The 26,614-nt window shown below is 49.9% G+C and overlaps 1 protein-coding gene across 2 annotated transcripts in view; it reads right to left on the bottom strand.

Annotated features, from left to right (window-relative positions):
* TRIM66 (tripartite motif containing 66) overlaps window positions 1-25,286 on the bottom strand; it is a 54,189-nt gene extending 28,903 nt beyond the window's left edge. The window contains exons 1-7 of one of the 2 annotated variants that reach the window (XM_060177215.1): window positions 25,091-25,286; window positions 12,437-12,540; window positions 9,960-10,107; window positions 8,640-8,772; window positions 7,290-7,406; window positions 3,837-3,951; window positions 3,146-3,292 (exon numbers count right to left, since the gene is read on the bottom strand). In XM_060177215.1, the coding sequence (XP_060033198.1) occupies window positions 3,146-3,292; window positions 3,837-3,951; window positions 7,290-7,406; window positions 8,640-8,772; window positions 9,960-10,107; window positions 12,437-12,445 (669 nt within the window). In that variant the 5' untranslated portion in view covers window positions 12,446-12,540; window positions 25,091-25,286. Of the gene's footprint in view, window positions 1-3,145; window positions 3,293-3,836; window positions 3,952-7,289; window positions 7,407-8,639; window positions 8,773-9,959; window positions 10,108-12,436; window positions 12,541-24,394; window positions 25,033-25,090 lie in introns of those variants that run through there. The other variant, XM_060177213.1, reaches the window with a different exon arrangement.
* Between the last annotated feature and the right edge of the window lie 1,328 nt (window positions 25,287-26,614).

The following is a 26,614-nucleotide window of genomic DNA, read 5'->3' as shown; positions in this document are numbered from 1 at the left end:
TGTTAACTAAGCACCGCCCTGCCTCCAGGGCATTGGTTTAATCCTCACTGTTTTGCACGCTTTTCCTTCTCCCCACCCCCTATCCTACGTACATCCTCTTCGACCCGACTCTTCCACCTCAGGATATAGAACGACAGGATTGTGATTAGAGATGGCTTAGACTGTGCTGCGTTCCACATGAATAAAGAAGGAACTGCGTACCACTCAGCCAGGTGTCCCTGGTCGGCTCTCTCTCCCGCCCGCGAAGCTAGCCCGGCAGGCCACATGATGGTTCTTCAGCCTCTGGTGTGCCCCATAAGCTCATCTACTTGGATGTGTAACCTCATATCCTTCTCTTATTGCCCCTCACTCACTCACCCATTTTCTCCTACTGAGCCTGTTGAGCCCCCACCTCCTTGGCTCTTCCAGGTCTCAAGTGATTTGCACCTCTCCCTCAGGGCATCAGTTGCTGGCCCCTCTCAAGAGCTCTCTGTTCATGCTACCAAGGCTTCAACTTCAAAGTCCAATGGGGTAGTTGTTCTCTAAGCTCCTCCACTCCTGACTTCCACCCAAATGATAAACTCCCTTAGTGATACTGGTTTCTGTTTGTTTGTTTGTTTTTTGGTTTGTGTGTTTGTTTTGCCTCCAGGGTTATCACTGGGGCTAGGTGCCTGCACTATGAATGCACTGCTCCTGGAGGCCATTTGTTCCCATTTTTGTTATCTTTGTTGTTGTTATTCTTGTTATTGTTGTTGGACAGGACAGAGAGAAATGGAGAGAGGAGGGGAAGAAAGAGGGGGAGAGAAAGACAGACACCTGCAGACCTGCTTCACTGCTTGTGAAGAGACCCCCCTGCAGGTGGGGAGCTGGAGGCTCAAACCAGGATCCTTACGCCGGTCCTTGCGCTTTGTGTCACATGCGCTTAACCCACTGCGCTGCCGCCTAGACCCAGTAATAATGTTTTCTTCCTCCCTCATTCCATTCATCTCCTATCACTAACGTTCTCACTTATCCAGGAGTTGGACAAATATCCCACTTAGCCTGCCATCATATAGTTAACTAATATGCAATGAGCAACCTGGTCTCTTACTTCCTTGATTGTTTTAGTGTTAATTACTTCATCTCCTTTCAAGTTCAGTCACCTTTCCTAAGATACTTTTGGCATCTGAACGTGTCCTATGACACCCTAAACTCCAACTACCTACTCCTGACCATGGCTAGGCCATGTTATTTCAAAGCTTGTTCTTCAACCTCACTCCCCAAACCATAAGCAAATGGTACATAGGGCCGACTGGCTTCCCGTAATACAGTAACAGTCTTACAAGTACCCTAGTTCCCTCTGCACCACCAAAGCCTAACCACAGGTTAATTTAGCCATCCCAAAGTCATATCATAATCATTAACTTAAGGAACACCCTTTCCTTATCACTTTCTGTCATTCAATTTTTCTTCCATTATCATCAATGACTACTGAAAACCTTCACTTCTCCTCGATGACATTTACTTAATGCCTAACCCTTTTATTATCACCTCCTACTTTAGGGAGGAAAAAAAAAGAGGCCAAATTCCCACGAACTTGTATCCCTCCTCATCTCCAGATTCAATGACAATGTGATGGCATCTTCCTGTCCTCCCATCTTGGGGAGAGGAGAGCCTCTTCACTCTATTTTTTATTTTATTTTATTTTATTTTATTTTTTTCCTCCTCCAGGGTTATTGCTGGGCTCGGTGCCTGCACCATGAATCCACCGCTCCTGGAGGCCATTTTTTCCCCCTTTTGTTGCCCTTGTTGTAGCTTCGTTGTGGTTATTATTATTGCCCTTGTTGATGCAATTCGTTGTTGGATAGGACAGAGAGAAATGGAGAGAGGAGGGGAAGACAGAGAAGGGGAGAGAAAGACAGACACCTGCAGACCTGCTTCACTGCCTGTGAAGCGACTCCCCTGCAGGTGGGGAGCCGGGGGCTCGAACCGGGATCCTTACGCCGGTCCCTGCGCTTTGCGCCACACGCGCTTAACCCACTGCGCCACCGCCCGACCCCCGCCTCTTCACTCTAGATCCCAGTTCTTTCTGCCTTGGCAGGGTGTCCATTCACCCACTACTCAGTTCTTATGTCTTCAACCTCTTCTGCAGAATTAATAAGCATGTGTTGTTTTCCGTACGTTAAAGACAAGATGTCCTCATCCTGTCTCTTTCCTCATCTGCTATCCTTAGTCTCCTTCACTGTCCTAACTTTGGACCCTTCTCCTCGGCTGAACTCTTTCCAAAGGTCGCCAATGCTAATTCCCAGACCTGAGTATTCTCTTCATTGCCCTCATTTACAACAGCAGCAACGGCCGCCTAGAATTTGAGGCTGTTCATTTCCATGCAACATGCTCTCTTACTTCTGTTATGACAGTTACTTCTCAGTCTCCTTTGCTCATATTCATCTTGTCAACATTTAAAGTGAAGGCACTTCCCTGGGTTCTGGATTCTATTTGTCCTTCATATTCTTCCAAGACTTTGCCACTGGTATCCCAGTGACTCCCACACTAGTGTCACCAACCTGACTTTTCTTCTGACTTCTAGATTCACCAATCAAAGCAAATTTGGGTATCTATCTCCTTATACTCTCTCGGGTTCCTTAGGCTTGTAATACCCAAATGTAAACCCCATCGACTTCTGAAATTCTTGGTCCTTCTCTGGGGCACCAGCATTCTCCCCAGTGTAGTGATTCAACATCACGTTAGCCCTTTTCTCCCTAATCTCCTGTCCAGATGCAAGTAACTTCCTATGGGATGTCCAACACACTTCCAGCTTCCAGAATAATGGCTCAAGACAAAAACCACAGAATTCCACAATGGGGATTGGGTGGTGGCACACCCAGTTGAGTGCAAATGTTACAGTGCACAAGGACCCAGGTTCAAGCCCCCAGTTTCCCCAGGAGCAGTGAAGCAGTGCTATGGGTATCTCTCTTTTACCCTATATCCCTCTCCCTCTAACTCCTCTGTCTCTATCCAATAAATATATATATATTTTTTTTTTTTAAACAATAATTCCCCAACTGAGTTTCTGGAGAGAAACAGAACCATTTCAGCATCTGAGTTCTTTGCAATGTGCAACTTGGTAAAAGATGGTATCCACTTACTAACCCAAAAGCAGTGACTGAGAAGTTGGAGTTCTTCTTACCAGTTCTTTGCTGAAAAGGAAAGGAATGCTGGTCTTGCTGCAGACGGCCCAGTTGATGAAATTTTGCACATGTTCAAACTGCCGGTTGAGAACCATGAGGCTCTGCAGCTGCTGCTCCAGCTTCCGCTTTCTCTCGTTCGTAATGCCCTGGGGACAGAGACAGAGACAGAAGGCAGAAGGCAGAGCTCGTGATCCTGTTTCTGGACTATGCTTCACCTGTGCTTAATGGTCTGGTGGTCTGTGAGCATCAGTGTGAACACTGACGAACTCAAATGAAACTGTGTCCGAGAGGAAGCAGCAGGACAGTGTGTGCTAAGGACTGTAGAGGCGAGAGCAGCGAGTAAGGAGGCTTTTTACAGGTGTAGGTGGTAAGTATATGAGGGAGAGAATTGATGCCAACCTATCTTGGGCATAACTTGAGTGGGTCATTTCACGACTCTCTCCCAAGCTTATAAACTTGTTTAATCCAGGAAGGAAGTACCTCAGAGTCATAACATGGATGGGGGCTTAAACTAACTTACCAACTCATATAGAGTCTCCCTCCCAAAACTGAACTGGGCATATTACAGTATAAGGAACAGCTGTGGAAGCAGGACATCTGAGTTAAAGTCTACCAAGCTCTGTGTGCCTGCTTCTGACCAGGGAGTACAGATGCCCGTCAGACCCGTCTGTGCTGGACGTCCACACACACCTCCAGTTCCTCTATGAGCCCGTTGGCCTGCTTGTTCAACTCATTCATCAGAACCATCTTGGCCATTTTGATCTGGTTTTCCACCTTCCTGTGCTGGTGCTTCACCTCAAAAATCCTGTAAAAGCATGGGACAAGCATGTTGGGCCCTTTCCTCTGGGTCTGTGAGAGTCGAGAAAGGTGTCAACAGCTTAGTAGCTAAGGCCTGAGTACTGATACTAGCTCCCAGAAGACACCAAATATAAAGAAACGAGAAGCGTTCTCCACCCTTCACCCTTCGTGCAATCCAGCCCACTTATCTAATGAAGTCGTGTCCCACAGCTCAGCTTTATATTCCCAAGAAGTGAATCTCAGGTCTAGAGCCAAGTCAACTCAGCCGCTCACCAGTCTACAAAGAGTAGTGATAGGGAAGAGACAATGACAACAGGTGCGGTTTCATGCAAACGTTCTCTTCTTAACAAAGATTTTGGAGTTGGGCGCTAGTGCAGCGGGTGAAGCGCATGTGAAGCAAAGCGCAAACACCGGCATAAGAGTCGCTGCACAGGCGGTGAAGCAGGTCTACAGGTGTCTGTCTTTCTCTCCCCGTCTGTCTTCCCCTCCTCTCTCCATTTCTCTCTGTCCTGTCCAACAATGACGACATCAATAACAACAACAATAAAACAGCAAGGGCAACAAAAGGGAATAAATAAATAAATATTTTTTAAAAAGAAAAAATATTTATTTACGTGGTCTGGGAGGTGGCGCAGTGGCTATGGCACTAGACTGTCAAGCATGAAGACCTGAGTTCAATCCCTGGCAGCACATGTACCAGAGTGATGTCTGGTTCTTTCTCTCTCTCTCCCATCTTTCTCATTAATAAATAAAATCTTTAAAAAAAGATTTATTTACTTTATGAGAGACTAAGAGAGTACTATTCTGTTATATGCAATACCAAGGACTGAACCTGGGAACCCAGCCGTGCACTTTATCCACTGAGCCACCCCACCCCCCAGCCTAAAAGAAGGTTGTCCTAAAAGAAGGGCATTCTGGGTCTGTGGAATGCTGACTTTGGGTACTGTGCTGCTTTGCCATGTGAGTGACCGAGGTCTGAGCCAGCCCCCACCGTGTTGAAAGGAGCGTGGGTGCTCTTCCCTCGCACTCTCTGCCCTCTCTGTCCCTATGTAAACAGTAGTAATAAAACTGGTGGCAGTAGTAGGACTATAATGGCACTCCTGTGAAGTGTGCCATGTGGTAGACAGAAGATGGGCAGAGATAGAAAGAGGACTAGTGTGGGGCCAGGCAGTAGCACACCTGGCTGAGCGCATGCATTGCCATGCACAAGGAACCAGGTTCAAGTCCTTGGTCCCACTTGCAGGAGGAAAGCTTCACAAGCAAGAAAGCAGGACTGTAGGTGTCTCTCTGTCTCTTTCCCTCTCTACCTCCCCATCTCAATTTCTCTCTGTTCTATTAAAATAAAATAAAATAAAGTTGAAAAAAGAGAGAGAGGAGGATAGTGCTTGCCAAGGGATATTAAGGAGAGTGGGAGCAACTATTAACATATATGGGGTCTCTTTGGGGTGATTAAGTATTCTAAAGTAGAGAATACTAACAGTTGCCCAACTCTATGAATATACTAAAAACCACTGAATTGTACATTTTAAAGAGTACTTTTATGGTAGGTTGCCCCTCAAGAATGGTTTTTCTTAAATGAAAGAACATGGACTTTGAAGTCATTTAGACCTAGTTTATAAACCCAGTTGTGGTCAGGGAAATGGTGCAGTAGTGGGGTTCAGGCTTCACAAACATGAGGTCCTGAGTTTGACTCCTGGCACCACATGTGCCAGACTGATGCTGGCTGCCTGGTATAAATAGATGAATATCTTTACAACCCAGCTGTTAACTAACTAGCTCTGTGATCTCAGACAAGCCACTCAACTTCTTTGAACCTGTCATCTCATGAGTAAAATGGAGATAACCCCTGAATCAAAGAATCGTGAAGAAATGGAGGGAAATGCCATGTATGAGTTTTCAGTGACTACTGATTCTCACTCCTACATAAAATACCAGTGATGCTAGGTCACTTGTGTACTTACACGGAGAACACTGGCACAGACGTGGTGCAGCATTCTCTCTGCCGCTGTCCAGCCCGCATTCTCACTCCCCAGCACACTTACACGGAGAACACTGGCACAGACGTGGTGCAGCATTCTCTCTGCGGCTGTCTAGCCCGCATTCTCACGCCCCAGCACACTTACACGGAGAACACTGGCACAGATGTGGCGCAGCATTCTCCCTGCCGCTGTCTAGCTTGATTTTCACGCTCCAGCACACTTACACGGAGAACACTGGCACAGACGTGGTGCAGCATTCTCTCTGCGGCTGTCTAGCCCGCATTCTCACGCCCCAGCACACTTACACGGAGAACACTGGCACAGATGTGGTGCAGCATTCTCCCTGCCGCTGTCCAGCCCGCATTCTCACGCCCCAGCACACTTACACGGAGAACACTGGCACAGATGTGGTGCAGCATTCTCCCTGCCGCTGTCCAGCCAGCATTCTCACGCCCCAGCACACTTACACGGAGAACACTGGCACAGACGTGGTGCAGCATTCTCCCTGCCGCTGTCTAGCCCGCATTCTCACTCCCCAGCACACTTACACGGAGAACACTGGCACAGACGTGGTGCAGCATTCTCCCTGCAGCTGTCTAGCCCGCATTCTCACGCCCCAGCACACTTACACGGAGAACACTGGCACAGACGTGGTGCAGCATTCTCCCTGCCGCTGTCTAGCCCGCATTCTCACGCTCCAGCACACTTACACGGAGAACACTGGCACAGACGTGGTGCAGCATTCTCCCTGACGCTGTCTAGCCTGCATTCTCACGCCCCAGCACACTTACACAGAGAACACTGGCACAGACGTGGTGCAGCATTCTCTCTGCCGCTGTCTAGCCCGCATTCTCACGCCCCAGCACACTTACACGGAGAACACTGGCACAGACGTGGTGCAGCATTCTCTCTGTCGCTGTCTAGCCCGCATTCTCACGCCCCAGCACACTTACACGGAGAACACTGGCACAGACGTGGTGCAGCATTCTCTCTGTCGCTGTCTAGCCCGCATTCTCACGCCCCAGCACACTTACATGGAGAACACTGGCACAGACGTGGTGCAGCATTCTCCCTGCCGCTGTCTAGCCCGCATTCTCATGCCCCAGCACTGGCCTGCTGCTAGTTCATGACATTTTCAGAAGCATGTACCTTAGACCTAGACTCACTCTGATCGTCCAACCTGACTTGACTGACCCCATTCACCAACTGCTGGTCCTCAGCTCCTTCACTGGCCCTGAGGCCCCTAAGGCCAGGACTTACATCTTCTGAGATACAGCTGGCAGCCACATGCCCTCTTCAGGGCAACTGTGAGCCTGGTGCTGAGCCCCAGGGCTAGAGGGAATGGGGCATTTCCTGCTTGTCATACCTGTCCTCGATTTGCTTTGCAGATGTTTGTAGACTGGATTTCTTATGTGCCACTTGTGTAGTTACACTTTCCAGAAGCATTCTCTGGTTTTGCAAAACTTCTTCAAGATGTCTGCACCTAGAGTAGGCGGAGAAAATGCTAAAAGAGCAAGTCTGATACTGAGCAGTCGAGCAGCAGTCCCCCAGGAGTCATCTCAGCAGGCCCATGGAGGCTCAACCGCTGAGTGAAGGAAGAGGTGACAGGCACTTGCCTCTTCAGGGCTTCAGAAAGGTTCCGCAACAGTGACAGAGAAAATCTTTAGCCCAAGGGCTACAAGTTGGCTTGGTCAGGGCGAAGATTTTGATGCAATGATTGCCTAGAACTCTCACAAGCAGGGAGTCCAGAACCCTCCCAAGTGCCCTCCAGGCAGCTAGTCACTCCCCCCCAACACACACACAGACACACAAACACACACACAGAGAGACAGACACACACAGAGACGCACACAGAGAGACATACACACAGACACACACAGAGACACACACTCACAGACACACACAGACACACACACAGATGCACACAGAGACACACACTCACAGACACACACACACAGATGCACACAGATACACACACTCACAGACACACACACACACACACACAGAGACACACACTCACAGACACACACACACACAGAGACACACACACAGACACACACAGAGACACACACAGAGACACACACACAGACACACACACAGAGACACACACAGACACACACACAGAGACACACACAGAGACACACAGAGACACACACAGAGACACACACAAAGACACACACACAGACACACACACAGAGACACACACAGACACACACAGAGACACATACTCACAGACACACAAAGACACACACAGACACACACACACAGACGCACACACAGACACACACAGACACACACACACAGACACACAGACAGACACACACAGACACACACACAGAGACAGACACATAGACATAGACACACACACAGACACACAGAGACACACACAGAGACAGACACACACAGACACACACAGAGACACACACACACACACACACAGAGACACACACAGACACACACAGATGCACACACACAGATGCACACAGAGATACACACACAGACACACACAGACACACACACAGAGACAGACACATAGACACACACAGAGACACACACAGAGACACACACAGACACACACAGAGACAGACACACACAGACACACACACAGACACACACAGACACACACACAGAGACACACAGACGCACACACACAGATGCACACAGAGATACACACACACAGACACACACTCACAGACACACACACACACACACACACCTGTGTTCCTTGTGGTCCACCATGAGGCAGCTGTGGCATGTGAGCACGTCACAGGTCTCGCAGAAGAGCCTGAGCACTTCTTGTGTGTGCAGAGGACAGTACAAGGTGAAGTCCCCAGAGGCGCTGTTCACTCCTGCCAGAGAAGATGGGGGAGGTGGGCCCCTCTTGCTCGGAAAGACCTCTCACACATAGGAGAGGAGGAGTGGGGGAGAATGTGCACCAGTGAAACCCCAGGTGCACCAGCAGCACTGCAGTGTAGCGAGTCAGATCTGCTCAGGCGTCTAGAAATAAGGCAGCTTTGGGTTCAGGCTCCCGTCCCTGCCTCTAGGGAAGCTTCACCAGCAGTGAAACAGTGATGCAGGCGTGTCTCTCTCTATCACCCCTTCCCCACTCAATTTCTCTCTGACCTATCAAATTCAGTATAAAGAGAGAGAGCACGCACAAGAATATGCCAGTCGAGACCCAGTGCCCTATGCCACCGGCCAGAACTGCAGCAGTATAAGGACCCCACAGCACAAAGACTCTCCCAGCTCCAGCCTAGGCCTGTGCGGCAGCGGGGAAACTGCTGAGGTGGGCTGCCCTGCCCTGCCCTGCCCTGCCCTGCCCTGCCCTGCCCTGCCCTGCCCTGCCCTGCCCTGCCCTGACCTGCCCTGACCTGCTCAGCCTCCCCAGGTCTCAGTCTAGATCACACAGATCACGGGTTCTGCTTCCTACGGGTATGACAGCAGAAAAAGTAAAGCAAAAACAAAGGTGAAATAAACAAAAACACCTCTCATGGTTCAGGGCCTTAGACAAAGACTTTTCCAAAGGACTGTCATTGAACTCTCACGCCTGAGGCTCTAAGGTCCCAGATTCAGTCCTCTGCACCAGCATAAGCCAGAGCTGAGCAGTACAGCAAAACAAACAATAATGCCATTTAAAATAGATGGCTCTGAAAAAAAAGAATAGATATCTCTGGGTGGACAGACAAATGGGCAAAACCTACTCCAGGCTCCTAAACTGATCTAATCACTAGACAGAGGGAGGCATGGCCGCTCTCCCAGAGCCAGCAGATGGGGACTCGGGAGTCTTCATGAAGACTCAGCACTGCTCCTCTGAGCCCTCTTACCCACACTCGTCAGGATCACCCCCAGTGGGGAGCCTAGGGCAAGCCTGACGTGACTGTGCCCTGAAGACTTCTTTCCTTCAGCAAAGGCTCTGAGATCACCCCTGTCCTCACCCCAGCAGGAAAATAGGGCAGAGAGCTATTCTTCAGGGCCGTAGGCCGTAGGACCCGGTGTGGCTTGGCAGCATGTGAGCTGATGGGGAGGGGAGCGATACCTGGAGGCCCCTTCGGGGTTCGAGGAAAGAGAGGGCCCCCGGGGGCAGGCCCGTGACGGTGCTCTTCTGTGCAAGAGCTGCACAGCCAGCGGTTGCAGTAGGTACAGAGGATGTGGGCCACCCTCTTCTCCTTGCACTCGGAGCAGTTCTGGAAGCAGAGAGTTGAGAGTTAATGACGACATCCTTATGGGGCCTGCATCTCTGAGGGTGACTGCTGTCGGGCTGGGGGTCCCGGGGCTATTCCTCCACAAACTGGGTGTAAATGCAGTGTTGGTGCTAGAGGGGGAGGAAGTGTGAAGGAAAACACTGTTTGGGGGCCAGGTGGTGGTTAAGGATTCTTAACACACAGGATTCTGGTTCAAGTCCCCAGGGGCTCACCCACTGCAGGGGAGACACTTCACAAGTGGTGAGGCAGGTCTGCAGGTGTCTATTTCTTTCTCTCCTTCTCTACCTCCCCCTCCTCTCTCAATTTCTCTCCACCCTGTCCAATAAAATGGAAAAAATGGCCACCAGGCACAGTGTATTTGTAGTGCTAGTACTGAGCCACAGTGATAACCATGGAGGTGAAAGAAAGAGAGAGAGAAAGGAAGAAAGGGATAAATGGAGAAAGGATGGAAGGAAGGAAGGAAGGAAGGAAGGAGGGGAGGGAGGGAGAGGAATGGAAGGAAGAAGGAGGGAGGGAGGGAGGGAGGGATGGTAATCTCTTTTGTAACTAAAAGAACAATAAACTCTGAGGCTGTTTACCGAAGTCTGTGCTGAAATTGAGGGTACCCAGATGAATCACAGTGTATTGGTTTACAAGACACACACAGCCTGGCAGCCTGGCAGGCATTCAGTTAGCACTGCTGTGAAAAGCAAAGTCCCCCAAGTACCAAAGAAACATAGTGAAGATTCCAGGGGCTCAGTAAGTGACTGTCCAGGAAAAGTCACATTGAGAGATAACATTTTTTATATTTATTTATTCCCTTCTGTTGCCCTTGTTGTTTTATTGTTGTAGTTATTATTGTTGTTATTACTGATGTTGTTGTTGTTGAATAGGACAGAGAGAAATGGAGAGAGGAGGGGAAGACAGAGAGGGGGAGAGAAAGATAGACACCTGCAGACCTGCTTCACCGCCTGTGAAGCGACTCCCCTGCAGGTGGGGAGCCGGGGTTCGAACCGGGATCCTTATGCCGGTCCTTGTGCTTTGCGCCACCTGCGCTTAACCCGCTGCGCTACTGCCCAGCTCCCTGAGAGGTAACATTTTAGTTAGAAAGCAAATGACAAGTTCACCACACAGCCAAAGAACAAAAACAGGAAAGCATAGCAAAAGCAGAAGGCTTAATGTGCCTGCAGAAAGGAAAAAGTTGGGGCCAGGCTGTGGCGCACCTGGTTAAACACACATATTACAGTGCACAGGGACCCAGGTTCAAACCCCTGGTCCCCACCTGCAGAGAGAAAGCTTCACAAGTGGTGAAGCAGGGCGGCAGGTGTCTCTCCATCTCTCTCCCTCTCCCCTCTCAATTTGTCTCTATCTAAGAATAAATAAAAATATAAAAAATATTTTTTAAAAAAGAAAGAAAGGAGAAAGTTACAGCTGTGAGTGCACAGATGCTCACATACAGTGAGGAAGCAAACACATCAGCACTCAGAGATACTCCCAGCACTGAGGCTTGCCGGGCCTAAGAGTGGCCAGTCCTCTTTAGTCCAAATGTTCACACACCTAGTCAGAAAATATCTTGAAGGCCTTAAGCAAAGCATGTGGAAAAGAAGAGACATGGAAGGGGGGGAAGCCAGCCTGTCCCTGAGTAATACAGGCCACACAACTGACAGTTTGGTCCTGAGACAGTGGGAAACGTAAGAGGGGCGGTGTCTGTGACTAATTAAACGTGAATTGCTTGAGAGTAGAGAAGATGAATCTGTCTCCCTATCACAGGGCCTATCACTAGCACCCATCACAGGGCCTGACACACATCAGACATTCAGTTAAAATCAGATACTGGCACCAGCACGAAAGTCAGCAGGTGAGTGATAAGTGGTGGCAAGGACGCGCCACTGTGGAAGCGGGGACAGAAGAGGCATTGGCGAATGAAGTGGAATGTCAGGGGAAGGTAAACACGGGCAAGACAGACAGACTCATTTACAGACTGGCTTGTTTCAGCTCAGTGGGGAGGGGGGAAATAAAAGCTCAGAGCCTTTCTGTTTCTTCCCTACAATGTTCAATGAGGTCTGTAAAAGGGGCGTGGGGGAGGGACCCATCTTGCTTTCTCCAGCTCAGATACCTTGATCCATGTCTGGAAGGAAGGGAGGGAGGGAGGGAGGGAGGGAGAGAGGGAGGGAGGGAGGGAGGAAGAAGGAAGGGAGGGAGGGAGGGAGGGAGGGGGGATGGATGATGAAGCAAACTGATGCTGAGGTCAAGTCAGAGGGAGTATGGGTTGACAGATTCCTGGCAGAACCCCGCAAGTTTCTGAAAGCAACGAGCTGATCCTTTCACTCACCCTGGCCATCTCGGACTGCCCAGCGGAGAAGCACTGTAGTAAAAGCTTCTCAGTCACATCTCTGGTAAGGTACACTCGGTTACACCTGGGACAGGAGACGAGCTCTGAGGAAGAAGAAGACAGCAGAGTCAGAGAAACGCGGTCAGCTGCACACGACAGGAGGACCGCCCCACGGGCTGTGCCGCGGCGGGCGAGCTCTGCTTGAAGCTACCGCGCTGCACGTGCATTCCTGCATTCCACAGGGAGGTGCCGTCCAGGCCGACTCACACCGGCACCTGCCTCCTCTGCCCGGGCCCAGAGTGCTCTGATTCTGATGACTGGGAGCATACCTGCTGCTTCTGCTCCTCACTTCACAACTCTGAGAGGCCAGTTCCCATCACAGGCAGAGTTCCAGTGCATCTGTTTAGCCTCAGTGGACAGTAACAGAAGGTGCCACACAGAAGGACTACTTTCTTTTTGTCTTTTATCTCTTTATTGGGGGATTAATGGCTTGTAGTCGACAGTAAATACAATAGTTTGTACATGCATAAAATTTCCCAGTTTTCCACATAACAACACAGCCCCCGCTGGGTACTCCTCTACCATCATGTTAAGAATCACTTTCTGCGGGGTTGGGTGGTAGCTCAGTGGGTTAAGCACACGTGGTGCAAAGCACAAGGACCAGTGTGAGGATCCCGGTTCAAGCCCCCGGCTCCCCACCTGCAGGGGAGTCACTTCACAGGTGATGAAGCAGGTCTGCAGGTGTCTGTCTTTCTCTCCCCCCTGTCTTCCCCTCCTCTCTCCATTTCTCTGTCCTATCCAACAACGATGACATCAGTAACAACAATAAAAAAATAATCACTTTTATTTATTCCATTTTTGTTGCCCTTGTTTCTTTATTGTTGTAGTTATTATTGTTATTATTGATGTCATTGTTGTTGGACAGGACAGAGAGAAATGGAGAGAGGAGGGGAAGACAGACGGGGGAGAGAAAGACAGACACCTGCAGACCTGCTGCACCGCCTGTGAAGCGACGCCCCTGCAGGTGGGGAGCCGGGGGCTCGAACTGGGATCCTTACGCCGGTCCTTGCACTTTGCGCCACCTGCGCTTAACCTGCTGCGCTACCGCCCGGCTCCCAAGAGTCACTTTCAGATCACACAGCTCGAGCTCTCAGAAGGCTCTAGCTAGGCAGAGGCAGCATCTCCGATCTGCTCACCTAGAGAGTATTTTTCTTTTGGTCCAGCTACTACCACCCCTGGGGCTAAAATATATTTTGCTGGTCCTTCTCCACACAGCCCATTCTGGGTGTACCGCATGGGACTGTCCTCCTGTGAACGTTTCATCATACTCCCTCCAGCATACTGTCAATAGTGAGCTCCTGGGCTGTGGCACAAGCAATCTCCAGGGACTGTCCTTCACACTCACCCCAGAACAGACAGTCCTCTGCCAGCCCCCTGGGTGACAGGAGATGAGCCTCCTGAGTGGGCAGGGGCCTGTGCCCAGGGCTAAAATGACTCAGAGGGTGGCAGTGGGCACAGCATGGCCATCACAGTCCTCTGGGACTCACTGCATCTATCGATAGAGACAGCTGCTCTAGGCCTGCAGCCAGACATGTCCGAGTGTAAAGCCAGCCCCATCACCCTGTGGCCTAGGCAAGCTACTCAATTCCTCTGGACCCCAATTCCTTTTTTTAAAACTTTAGTTTTATTTTTTTATTATTATTATTATTATTTTTTTTTTTGCCTCCAGGGTTATCACTGGGGCTCGGTGCCTGCACTATGAATCCACTGCTCCTGGAGGCTATTTTTCCCATTTTTGATGCCCTTGTTGTGGTTGTTATTGTTATGGGACAGGACAGAGAGAAATGGAGAGAGGAGGGAAGACAGAGAGGAGGAGAGAAAGACAGACACTTGCAGACCTGCTTCACCACCTGTGAAGTGACTCCCCTGCAGGTGGGGAGCCGGGGGCTCAAACCAGGATCCTTCCTCTGGTCCTTGGGCTTTGTGCCATGTGCGCTTAACCTGCTGTGCTACCGCCCAGCCCCCTGGACCCCAATTTTTTCATATGAAATAAAAGGGAAAACAGTTGCCAGGAGGACTAACTGAGATAATATTGGAGAAATCACAGACTCTCCCCTCGGTGAATGTTGAATTTGGAAAGCCCCTTATGCCTGGATTATGGTAAGGTATTAATCTCAATTATCAGCTCTCTCTGGTGGTAAAACGGTCTAAGGCAAGCCCCTGACCCCCACATTTGGGGCCAGGAGTGGACAAGCAGTAGAGCAGTACTACAGGTCTCTCATTTTTCTCCCACTTTCTCTCCTCAATTTCTGTCTCTCACCCTCTACTGAGGGGTGGGGGGAAGGCCTCCATGAGCAACGGCGACACCAAGTCCCAGAGATAACCCAGGTAGTAAAGTCATCATCGTCAAAGACAAGACATCCTCTGAAAAAAATGATGACAGATTCTTCCCCTCCCTGAACCCAGACTCTCAACACCTAAACCATTAGAATGTAGGGTCCTGTTGACCTGCCCTGGCTGAGAGAATGCAGCAAAATCACACTAGCCAGCTCCAAGCCCAGAGCCTCAAGTGACTTGGCTGGATTCTTCCCTTGCTTTCAAAATGCCAAGAGGCCCACAGGAACAGCCCCAAGTTCCACTGCTGAGAGCTGAGAAACCACACATACAGAGGCCCTGATTGTCTCAGCCGCCCCAGCTGAGACCATTATAGCCCTCCCTCATGGATCCTGCCGGAGTGACAAGACGCAGGGATGAACAGAGCCCAGCTGAGCTCAGCCTGATCTAGAGGAAGCACGCTGGTAACCCCAGCCTGGACTGCTAACTCGAACAATCATAAACCAAATAAAATTTCATTGTTGTTTTAATCAGTAAGTTATGGAATAGCTTACTGTACAACAAAAGCTAACTGGTATTTCTGAAAAAAGTAGAATCATGCAAAACAGTAATTTAATGTTCTCCCTTCACCCCCTCCGAGAGAGAGAGAGAGAGAGAGAGAGATCCTCCAGTCTCCTAGATACTCCGCTGCCCATTTAGAAGAATGATCAGAAGCAACGGATGACATTTTCTCTCCGCAGGTGACATCACCCAAGAGAACTAACGATTTCCTCCTTTCCATTTAGTTCACCCAGGGGAGACCCCCTCATCTCCTCATTGCCCCCCAGGACAGAAATGCTGTTCTAGGGGCCAGGTGGTGACACACCTGGGTGAGTGCATGTTACCATGTGTGAGGACACAGATTTGAGCCCCCAGTCCCCACCTGTGGGGGTGAGGGGAAGCTTCATAAGCGAAGTCCCTCTCTCCTAAATTCCTCTCTGTCCTATCAAATACAGAAAAGGGGCCTCTGAGAGTGGTGGATTCATGTGCAGCCACTGAGCCCCAGCAACACTTTGGTGGCACAAAGAAAGAAAGAAAGAAGGGGCCAGGTAGTGGCGCACCTGGTTGAACGCACAAGTTACAAAGCACAATGACCTGGGTTCAAGTCCCAGGTCCCCACCTGTAGGGGGAAAGCTTCACAAGTGGTGAAGCAGGGCTGCAGGTGTCTCCCTGCCTCTCTCCCTCTCTATCTCCCCCTACCCTCTGGATTTCTGGCCTTTTCTATCCAATAAATAAAGATTTAAAAAAAAACTTTAAAAAATTAAAAAGCAAGAAAGGAAGGCAGGCAGGTTACCCTAAATGTTGAAAGTAATTTCCATAAGGCCTTCAACTCCTCAGTACCAAAAATGCTCAAGTGCTAGTCACAGCAACACAGGCTCTCATTAGCCTAATTCAAATAAATTCCTGAATAGGCCTCGTATCCATCCTCCATCTTCACTGACCTTAGTAGCAAGTCTCCAGCCCGGTGCTCAAGGCTCTTTCTAAGTCGGCCTGACCTCTCATGGTCTCACTTTCACCTCCATCTGCCATCCGCCCTCTTGTCCTTGTCCTGCCGGATCTTCCCGCTATCTCCTGAGCACCCTAATCGCTGACGTAACTCCAGGTTTGGAAAGATGTTATTCTGTGTGGTTGAAATGCCCTTTCTCGCTCCCCTCCTTTTCAAAGGAGCGTCTACTCATCCTTTCAAACCTGCTCAAATATTCCATCTTTGAGACGCCGGGTCGCTTTCCCTCAGGAGGAGTCCATTTCCCCCTCGGGGTTCCCACAGCACCCCAGACGTGGCTCTCCGATAGCAAACACCATGTTGCATTCTGACTATCTGTCACGGGTCCACAGCTGGCAGGCACGACAGGACACTGCACTGAGCAGTGTTTAGCAGATCAGATGATCATGCTTCTCTTGGGGTTGGGACACTATTTCCTGTGTATTTTTTTTGCACTCACTGTCACTGAAAGTAGTAAGAAGCCACCCGAAATTTTCCTGGGTGGCTGAGGGACGCTAGCCCAGAAGACTAAAGGAAGTGCATGTGACCTGGAGCAGTGGTGTGGCCGTGGGGAGAGGCTGTGAACAGGGAGCTATGGGTTCAATGCTCGGGACTGACACTGTGTAACCTTAGGTTGTTACCTACTTTCTCTAAACCTTTCTGGGTTTTTTGTTTGTTTGTTTTGTTTTGTTTTGTGTTTTATTTTTGTATTGCCACCAGAGTTATTGCTGGGGCTCTGTACAGACACTTCAAATCCACTGCTCTCAGCAGCCAATTCCCGCCCCCCTTTTTTTCTAATTTTTTTTTTTTTTTTGCCTCCAGGATTATTGCTGGGGCTTGGTGCCTGCACCATGAATCCACTAATCCACTGCTCCTGGAGGCCATTTTCCCCCCTTTTGTTGCCCTGGTTGTTTTATCATTATTGTGGTTATTGATATCATTGTTATTGGATAGGACAGAGAGAAATGGAGAGAGGAGGGGAAGACAGAGAGGGGGAGAGAAAGACAGACACCTGCAGACCTGCTTCACCGCCTGTGAAGCGACTCCCCTGCAGATGGGGAGCCGGGGGCTCGAACTGGGACCCTTATGCCGGTCCTTGCGCTTGATGCCACGTGCGCTTAGCCTGCTGCGCTACTGCCTGACCTCTTCTAAATTTTTTTATTAGGTAGGACAGAGAGAAATTGAGAGAGGGGGCAGGGGTAGATAGCATAATGATTATGCAAAAAGACTCTCATGCCTGACACTTCAAAATCCCAGGTCCAATTCCCAGCACCATCATCAGCCAGAGCTGATTAAAAGAGAGAGAGAGTTGGTAAAGAGAAAGAGAGAGAGAGAGAGAGAGAGAGGAATTGAGAAAGAATGAGAAGATAAAGAGAGGGAGAGAAAAACAGACACCTGCAGACCTGCTTCGCCGCTCATGGGGCTGGGGGCTTGAACCTGGGTCCTTGCACTTGGTGATGTGTGTGCTTCACCGGGTGCACCACCACCTAGCCCCCTAAACCTTGCTTCCACATCTCTAGAATGAGGGAACTAGGAATGGCAGGAGGGATGGGTCACCCCAGCCTGTTTCTCTGCCTGCCGCACTAAGCCTCCTGATGTAGCCCCCTGGAAAAGATGAAAGAAGCAGGAAGCCAAACAGCAGCCTGGCTCCTACTTGTCAGGAAGTCACGGGAGCTGCTTGTGGCTGGATTAAGGAATGTATCGCATGAGGCTGGGGTGGTGGCACACCCAGCTCAATAGACACATTACTAGGCGTAAGGACCCGGGTTCAAGCCCCCAGCCCCCACCTGGAGGAGGAAAGCTTCACAAACAGTGAAGCAGCGTTGTAGGTGTCTCTTGTCCTCTATCTTCCCTTCCCTCTCAATTTCTCTTGGTTCTATCATATTTTTAAATTTTATTTATTATTTATTTTCCCTTTTGTTGCCCTTGTTTTATTGTTGTTCTAGTTATTATTGTTGTTATTGATGCTGTCGTTGTTGTTGGATAGGACAGAGAGAAATGGAGAGAGGAGGGGAAGACAGAGAGGGGGAGAGAAAGACAGACACCTGCAGACCTGCTTCACCGCCTGTGAAGCGACTCCCCTGCAGGTGGGGAGCCGGGGCTCAAACTGGGATCCTTATGCCGGTCCTTGCGCTTTGCGCCACGTGCGCTGAACCCGCTGTGCTACAGCCCGACTCCTGTGGTTCTATCATATTATAAATAAATAAATATTTTTAGGGGGGCTGGGCAGTGGTGCACCTGGTTGAGCACACATGTGACAATGAGCAAGGACCTGGGTTCGGGCCCCCAGTCCCCACCTGCAGGGGGAGAGATTCGCGAGTGATGAGGCAGGACTGCAGGTGTCTCTGACTCTTTTCCTCTACATCTCCCCCACCCTTTCAATTTCTGGCTGTCTCTATCCAATAAATAAAGATAATAAAAAATAAATATTTAAAAAATTTTTATATTTATTTTTCCCTTTTGTTGCCCTGGTTGTTTTGTTGTTTGTTGTTGTTATTGATGTCGTCGTTGTTGGATAGGACAGAGAGAAATGGAGAGAGGAGGGGAAGACAGAGAGGGGGAGAGAAAGATAGACACCTGCAGACCTGCTTCACCGGCTGTGAAGCGACTCCCCTGCAGGTGGGGAGCCAGGGGCTCGAACCGGGATCCTTACACCAGTCCTTGTGCTTCGTGCCACATGCGCTTAACCTGCTGAGTTACTGCCCGACTCCCAAAATAAATATTTTTAGAAGTCTTTCCAACATACCCCAAGGAATACTACTCTGCAACCAAAAAAAGGTATCTGGGACAAAGTGCAGGGGACGGGAGGTGATCGTGCTTCGTGAGAGCAGAGACGAGAGCAAGATATCTAGCGGTGGCTTCACCTGTGGGACCTAGAGAGCTGATCCACGTGAGCTCGCAGGACAAGCCAGAGCAGACTGTTCTAAGGCCTTGTGGGAGCCATGGTGGGAGCGTGAGGTCACAGACTCGCGTGGTGGGGCAGTGTGTATCATCATACAGTCTTGTAACTCATTATTAATCACGAGTAAAATTTAAAAAATAATAAAATGAAAGAATAAAAATATGATCTAAAATATAAAAGAATAAAAAGTAAAGAAGAAATCTATCCCATCTGAAGAAGAGTCTCTGCAGCAGGCAGCAGAGTGAGAGTGATCTCTGTGGGGAAGCAGGCCCCAGGCCGCCTGGGGGTCCTGAGTGGGCACAGAGGCTGACACGGGATCCTTTGTGTCAGGGAGTCGGGCTGTAGCGCAGCGGGTTAAACACACATGGTGCAAAGCGCAAGGATCCTTTGTATCACACATCTTCGTCCAGAAACTTTTATCTTCCCTCAGAAGTTCACAAACGGGTGGGGGTAGATAGCATAATGGCTATGCAAACAGACTCTCATGCCTGAGGCTCAGTTAAGTTCCAGGTTCAATCCCCCACTCCACCATAAGCCAGAGCTGAGCAGTGTTCCGGCAAAAAAAAAAAAAAAAAGTTCACAAACTCCCTCAAAGCCTTATCAACATTACTTTAAAAATATCTAACTTCCCAAAAACAACAAGGGCAACAAAAAAAGGGGAACAGATAAATATCCCCAATTTTCAATATGGATACCAAAGTTTTATTTTGATTTTAGATAACTATAACTAGAGGGCTGGGCAGACAGCAAAGTGGCTGTGCAAAAAGTCTCGTGCCTGAGATTCTGAGATTCCAGGTTCACTCCACAACACCATAAGCCAGAGCAGAAAAGTGCTCTGGAAAAAAACAATGAGATAACAATATGATATCAACTCCCAAGACTGCGGAAGCGTGTAAAATGACTATCTGTTGATGATATTTAACATTGATATAGTTACAAATACACATTTAAATTGCATATTAGAGTGGGTGTACTGTCAAAGACTCTGGGGTTGGGGGGAGAGTTCAGGGCCTGGAACAGGATGGCACAGGAGGACCTAGCGGGAGCTGAGAGATGTTCTGCATGTACAGCTATTGCATTTACTGTTGACAGTAAAACATCAATCCCCCAGGGAGTCGGGCAGTAGCAGAACGGGTTAAGCGCAGGTGGCTCGAAGTGCAAGAACCAGCGTAAGGATCCCGGTTCCAGCCCCCGGCTCCCCACCTGCAGGGGGAGTCACTTCACAAGTGGTGAAGCAGGTCTGCAGGTGTCTGTCTTTCTCTCCCCCTCTCTGTTTTCCCCTCCTCTCTCCATTTCTCTCTGTCCTACCCAACAACGATATCAATAACAACAACAATAATAACTATAACAACAACAATAATAACTACAACAACAATAAAAAAGGGCAACAAAAGGGAAAATTTTAAAAAGCATCAATCCCCCAGTAAAGAAATAACAAAGAAAGAAACTGTGTATTAGAGGCCAGAAGGCAGCTCATCTGGTCAAGCACACACTCTGTCACACGCTCCCCAGCACCGCACGAGGGCACCGTACACAGCATCAGCATCAGGGCGAGCTCCATACACGGTGGAGCATGACGTCTCTTCTCCTCTCCATGCTTTTCCCTCCATTTCTGTCTGCAGCTAAATACACACCGGGAGTATATGTGTGTATGCATACGCGGTACTAGTATAAATATGCATATTACTGTATGTGTGTGTGCATGGCTAGTATATAGACACACACTACCACATACATGCTAAATATATTTATGTAGTATTTTAATATAAATATATATATATATATATATATATATATATATATATATATATATATATATATATATATGGAGGGGGAAAAAGTCCACTAGAAACAGTGGGTGGAATCACACAAGCCAAAAAAAAAATCATATAATACAGGGGCCAGGTGGTGGTGCACCTGGTTGAGCGCACATGTTACAATGCACAAGGACCCAGGTTCGAGTCCCCAGTCCCCACCTGCAGGGGGAAAGCTTCACAAGCAGGGCTGCAGGTGTCTCTCTGTCTCTCTTCCTCTCTATCCCCACCCCTTTCCTCTTGATTTCTGGATATCTCTATCCAATAAATAGAGATAATTTAAAAAATCATATAATATAAAAAACACCTTAGATATATTACTTTTTCCCTATTTAAATAATTCAAACCATCACCTTACACTTCTTTTTCTCATTATTGGGGCTTCATGGCTCCAGGATAACTTTTTCAGAGACAGAGAGACAAAGAGGCAGAGAGAGAGACCTCAGCACTGAAGCTTCCTCCAATGTGGTGGGGCTGGGCTTGAAATCGGGTGACACACACGATAATTCAGTGCAAGATCCAAGTGAGCTGTTGTGCTGGCTCTGCACGTTTATTTCGGAACGTCCAGAGCCTAAAGGTTATACACCCATTCCCAGAGGAGGCAGAGCTTTTGGTCAGAATGAAAAGTCACAGGCCCTCGAGAATCTACCTAAAATAGACTTCCTAGCTTCTTCCAACATGGAGACACCAAATTTCATCTGCTATACTCTCCCCTTTAGGTTCCTGATTATTAAACAAATTGTTGAATGGGGGTAGACAGCGTAATGGTCATGCAAAGAGACTCTCATGTCTGAGGCTCCAGAGTCCCAGGTTCAATCCCCTCTCCACCATAGCCAGAGCTGAGCAGTGCTCTGTCAATTTATGTGTTCTGCTTTATATCCTAATGTTTTTCAGCCACCAAGTTGCAGATTCTGCCATGATGCCAACCTGCCTTCCCTGGGCAGACGCCCTCACCAATGTGTCCTGGAACCCCACCTCCTAGAGCCCTGCCCCACTAGGGAAAAACAGAGACAGGCTGGGGGTGTGGATCCACCTGCCAATGTCCATGCCCAGCAGAGAAGCAATGACAGAAGCCACAACTCCCACCTTCTGTTCCCCATAATGACCTGGGCCCACTCTTTCCCAGGACTACCATCAAGTATGTAAGTCCCCTTTTCTCTCTCCCTCCTCGCTTTTCTTCTGTTTCACTCTCTCTTTCATGCCCTAACATGTTTCCAATGAAAGCTTAATTTACCTGGAAAAAAAAATAATAAAGATGCTGGGCCCATACTCCCAGAGGGATAAAGAATTAGGGAACCCTCCAACGGAGGGGGTGGGATATGGAGCTCTGGTGGTGGGAAGTGTGTGGACTCGTACCCCTCTTACCCCACAGTCTTGTCAATCATTACTGAATCACGAATACAAGAAAAAAAGTCACAGGCCCTACAGGTCCTCCTGGGGTGTACGGACCTAGGAAAGCAGCTCTGGATGCCAGCAATATTCAGCATCTGTCACAAGAGTGAGGCACTTCTGTTCCCTGGGAGGTGTGAGGCAAATCACTTTGGCCATCACTCCCTACAGCAAGCACTTGTGTTACTTAACAGAAGCATCAAGCCACCCCAAGAAGTAGGCATTGTCCCCATGTCACGGTTGGAGGGACTAGGACTGGGGCTCCAGGCAGTCACTGCCAGCACTGGTACACAAAGTGGGGAGCTGAAGCAGAAGCCAGGGCCAGCTGCGCTTACGCTTTTAGAAAGCAGAGGTTTTTCTGTCTGGAGGGAATGAACCTGGGGACAGTTTCATTCCACAGACCGTAACTGCTTATTTTAATCACACCAGGCATTTTTAAACATCTCGATAGCCAGCCTCCACCCCACACAAATTAAAAGAGTTCTAGAAAGTTGGATCCAGACAGCAGTATCTAAAAAAACTCCCCAAGTGGTTACAATGTACAACCAAGGTGGAGAGCCAGTCCTGTGTGTGGGCACTTCCTGCCCCTGAGCCTGGTGGCTTTCCTCCATCACGCAGCTGGGAAAGGCAGACCCACCAGCTTAGGCTTTTTAAATTATTTTCTTTTTGCTGTGTGCCAGAGACAGAAGCAGGACCTCAGATATATGGGACAAACATTCTACTCCTTAGAAGGTCGAGAACAATATTTCTCAAATTTCTCCAGCCCAGGCTCACCTCACTTTAAAGAGGCTCCCAGAAGGTAAGAATGACTGACTGCCACCGTGATGATTTCCACTCTGGCAGAGCAAAGCAAGGAGCACGGGACCAGCAGACCGAACTCTGGCCCGTGGCTAACACCCAGCAGAGTGACAGCCACGGGGGCCCGGAGCAGGTGCCGAAGCCAGGACTCAAGGGCACAACGAGGGCGAGACTGAGTGGCTTACCTTTCAGGCAGAAAGCCAAGGCGGCCTAGGCCTTGGGACAGGGTGTGCGGGAGGGAGGCTTCGCAGAAATCCCAAGGGAGTCGGCGGCTCGGCCCAGCAGGCAGAGACATACCTAGCCGGCCACAAGCCCAAGTCCAGAGCTGAGTGACCCTGAAGAAGCCCTCCATTCCCCAGCTCGTCCAAGCTCTACCTCCCACACAGCAGCCTGGTGCCCTTCTGCCAGTTCTCACCTGTAGAACCAGAGCTGCCCTCGCCCAGCCTCTTCAACCCTGCAGCAGCCAACCCCCTATCGACATAGTGGCAGGGATGTCCAGAGAGAGAGAGAGAGAGGGAAAGAGAGACAGAGAGAGACAGGCGGAAAGAGCGGGGAGGGGCTTAGCTAGAAACCACAGAGCCCTTGCAAAACACAGGGGATACCCTGAACCACTGATGAGTCTCTGATTACCTCCACAGCCAAAGGAAGACATGCTACATGCGGACGCCTCTGCCAGTAGCTAGGCAAGGAGAAAAAAGCACCCTGGTTCCATCCTCTGGCACACGGGCCACCATCACTGACTGACTATTCTCGCCCTCCCATCCAGGGGCAGCCTCCTGTCACCCCCCACCCCCACCAAGTGAGACCCCCTGCCGCCCTCTAACCCTTCAAGAAGCACTCTGCACTCACTCTGCAGGTGCCCAGTCCTTACTAGAAAGAGAGGACAGCTCTGACTCCTCGAGTGACTGTTGCCCCTGGCCCCGGCTGCCAGCAGGCTTACCTCCAGCCCGACGCCCGGTGATTAGAGCAACACTTGGGAGAGGAGAGAAGGCAGAAGAGCGACAGGTGCGACCACCACAGGTCCCCGAGGAGGGGCTCACCAAGCACCCGGGAACACCCACCCGCATGCTGTAGCCGGCTGGACTGCAGGCCCTAATCCTCAGGGAGCTGGGTGCTGGGGAGGGAGGGAGCAGCCTGGACCCTTCCGTCCTCTCTCTGATGCAGCCTCAGCCAGCCGGGGCTGCTTTTCTCCAGCTCACCTGAGATGCTCCTGCAGGAAAGGGCTTGGTTGACTCCTCCTGCTCCTGTTTATCTTGAATGCTCTGCAGCAATTTTCCCAAACTGAACATCGAGAGGGAGACCTCAAAGAGGCGGCTCTCTTGCTAGCTGCACCTCCCTCCTAGCCCTCTGGGTGCCTTGGCACAAAAGCTCAGAAGGAAGAGAATGAGATTTTCAACTTTCAGGAACTAGCTCTGTCGTCCTCTGCACAGCTCGAGAGGCCATCACTCTCAGCCTGTTAGGACTCGGTCCAGAAATCCTTCAGCCTCCATGTTCCCCAGAATGACAGTGCTCATGTGTGGCTGGAACCTGCCCGACCCAGCAGCTCATTTAAATAGAGCTCATCACAACAACAGTGTTGGTGGGGAAGTGAGTAGCTGCGGGGCCCTGGGGACCCCCCTGTTTATACGTAGGAAGAATGATGCAATCTGAGTATCAAAATAGCAATCCAGGATGGAGTAACAGGCTCACACAGCAGTAGCAGCAGCAGCAGCGGCAGCGCCTGCACAGCCAGAGCTCGGGCTGACACTCCGCCACGCAGATGCCAGGCACACACTCTCACCGCATCATCCTCACCATCAGCAGGAGCCCGAGCTATCCCTCCGTGCCCCCAGCACTGAAGGAGAGTGTGGGGCAGCCTTCAGCAGACATTAAAATCTGTCTCCTCACACACTCACCTGCTCCTGCCACTTCACCTGAAGTCCTTATCCTGTGACGTCATAGCCAGTTGCCATAGCGACCAATTGTCCGTCACACGCGGAGGATTAGGACTTCTGAGAGAGGAGACACGTTTGTGATGCACAGCGGTCCTGGAAAGTGTCTCCTGGCAGCCAGCTCCATGCCCCCCCGGGAGATACAGCCACAGATGTGCAGGGAGGGGGAGAGAGGAAGGAAAAACAGGGTGGTGGGGGAGGGCAGGCAGGCGTAAGGATGGAGCATGACTGTGAGTGCAGGAAAACTACAAACACAGAGCACAGCACAGAGGGCGGGTGGCAGGGAGTGAGCCTGCAAACGCCAGCAGGAGGGGAGCTTCCAGGGGACTCTGAATCCTAAAGAGCCTAACTTTGACCTCGATCCTAAAAGCAGAGTCAGCCCACGCGACCCAGAAAGGAGAGAGCAAGGTTTGATGATCGTGCTGATGGGCTGGAGGCAGGGAGGCTAGGGAGGAGGGGTTATACTCAGGAACAAAGTCCTGAAAAGGGTAGAAGTAGAAAGACTTGAACTTCGGTCCTTGTGCAGCACCACTCGGCCCACAACCCTCTCTACATACAGTTCTAGTCCCTAGTTTTCCGGCCTTCTTGGCTCCTGTGGGACTAGCCTTACTGGACACACAGCCCCACCCCCACCCGTTTCAAACCCACCCAATTAGTCCAGACAGAGTCCAAAACAGGGCACAGCCTATGGTGTTCTGTCTGTTTTGCTCCAGGGTTGTCGCTGGGGCTCGGTGCCTGCATTACCAACCCTCTGGTCTTGGTGGCCATTTATCCAGTTCTGCTGCTGTTGCTGGATGGGACAAAGAGAAACAGAGAACGGGGGAGAGAAAGACAGACACCTACAGACCTGAAGTGACTCCCCCTGCAGGTGGGGAGCCGGGGGCTCGAACTGGGATCCTCGTGCCAGTCCCTGTGCTTCACACTGTGTGAGCTTACCAGTGTGCCACCGCCCGGCCCCCAGTCCACGTGTTTTTGTAAATAAAGCTTTAATGGCCCACGGTCATGCCCAGTTATTTTCATAGTCTATGGTTCCTTTCATAATACAATGATATATATATATAATTATAATATAAATATATATATAATCATAATATAATGATAGCATTAGGTGGTTATAGCAGAGCCTGTATGGCAGGTGAAATTAAAAGGAAAAAAAAGTGGAATATTTAGCCTTTTGCAGAACAGTGTGCTGATTCCTACCCCAAAGATGTCGCTGTTCAGCGTCTAGATGGAGCAGTTCCTGCTTGTTCCTAAGCTAGCTGAGGTGCCGGTGCTGTAGTGTAGGTACCTGGGCCACGTGCAGGCTGACTGCACATCCAGGTACAATCATTTAAGAAGGAGAGGACGACGTGGAGGGAGTGAACAATGCAGAGGGTGATCACAGAATTCAAAAATCATCTTGGGGAAAGGCTGGCAAGACTGGCACCTATTGTTGAGTGGGAGGATAGCATGATGGTTACGCAAAAAGATCCTCATGCCTGAGGCTCC

This window comes from Erinaceus europaeus, chromosome 17, assembly GCF_950295315.1.
Source record: "Erinaceus europaeus chromosome 17, mEriEur2.1, whole genome shotgun sequence".
In the NCBI taxonomy this organism is placed as follows: domain Eukaryota; kingdom Metazoa; phylum Chordata; class Mammalia; order Eulipotyphla; family Erinaceidae; genus Erinaceus; species Erinaceus europaeus.
Note: the sequence above shows the minus strand (reverse complement) of the source record. Positions and strands in the feature narration are given on the sequence as shown.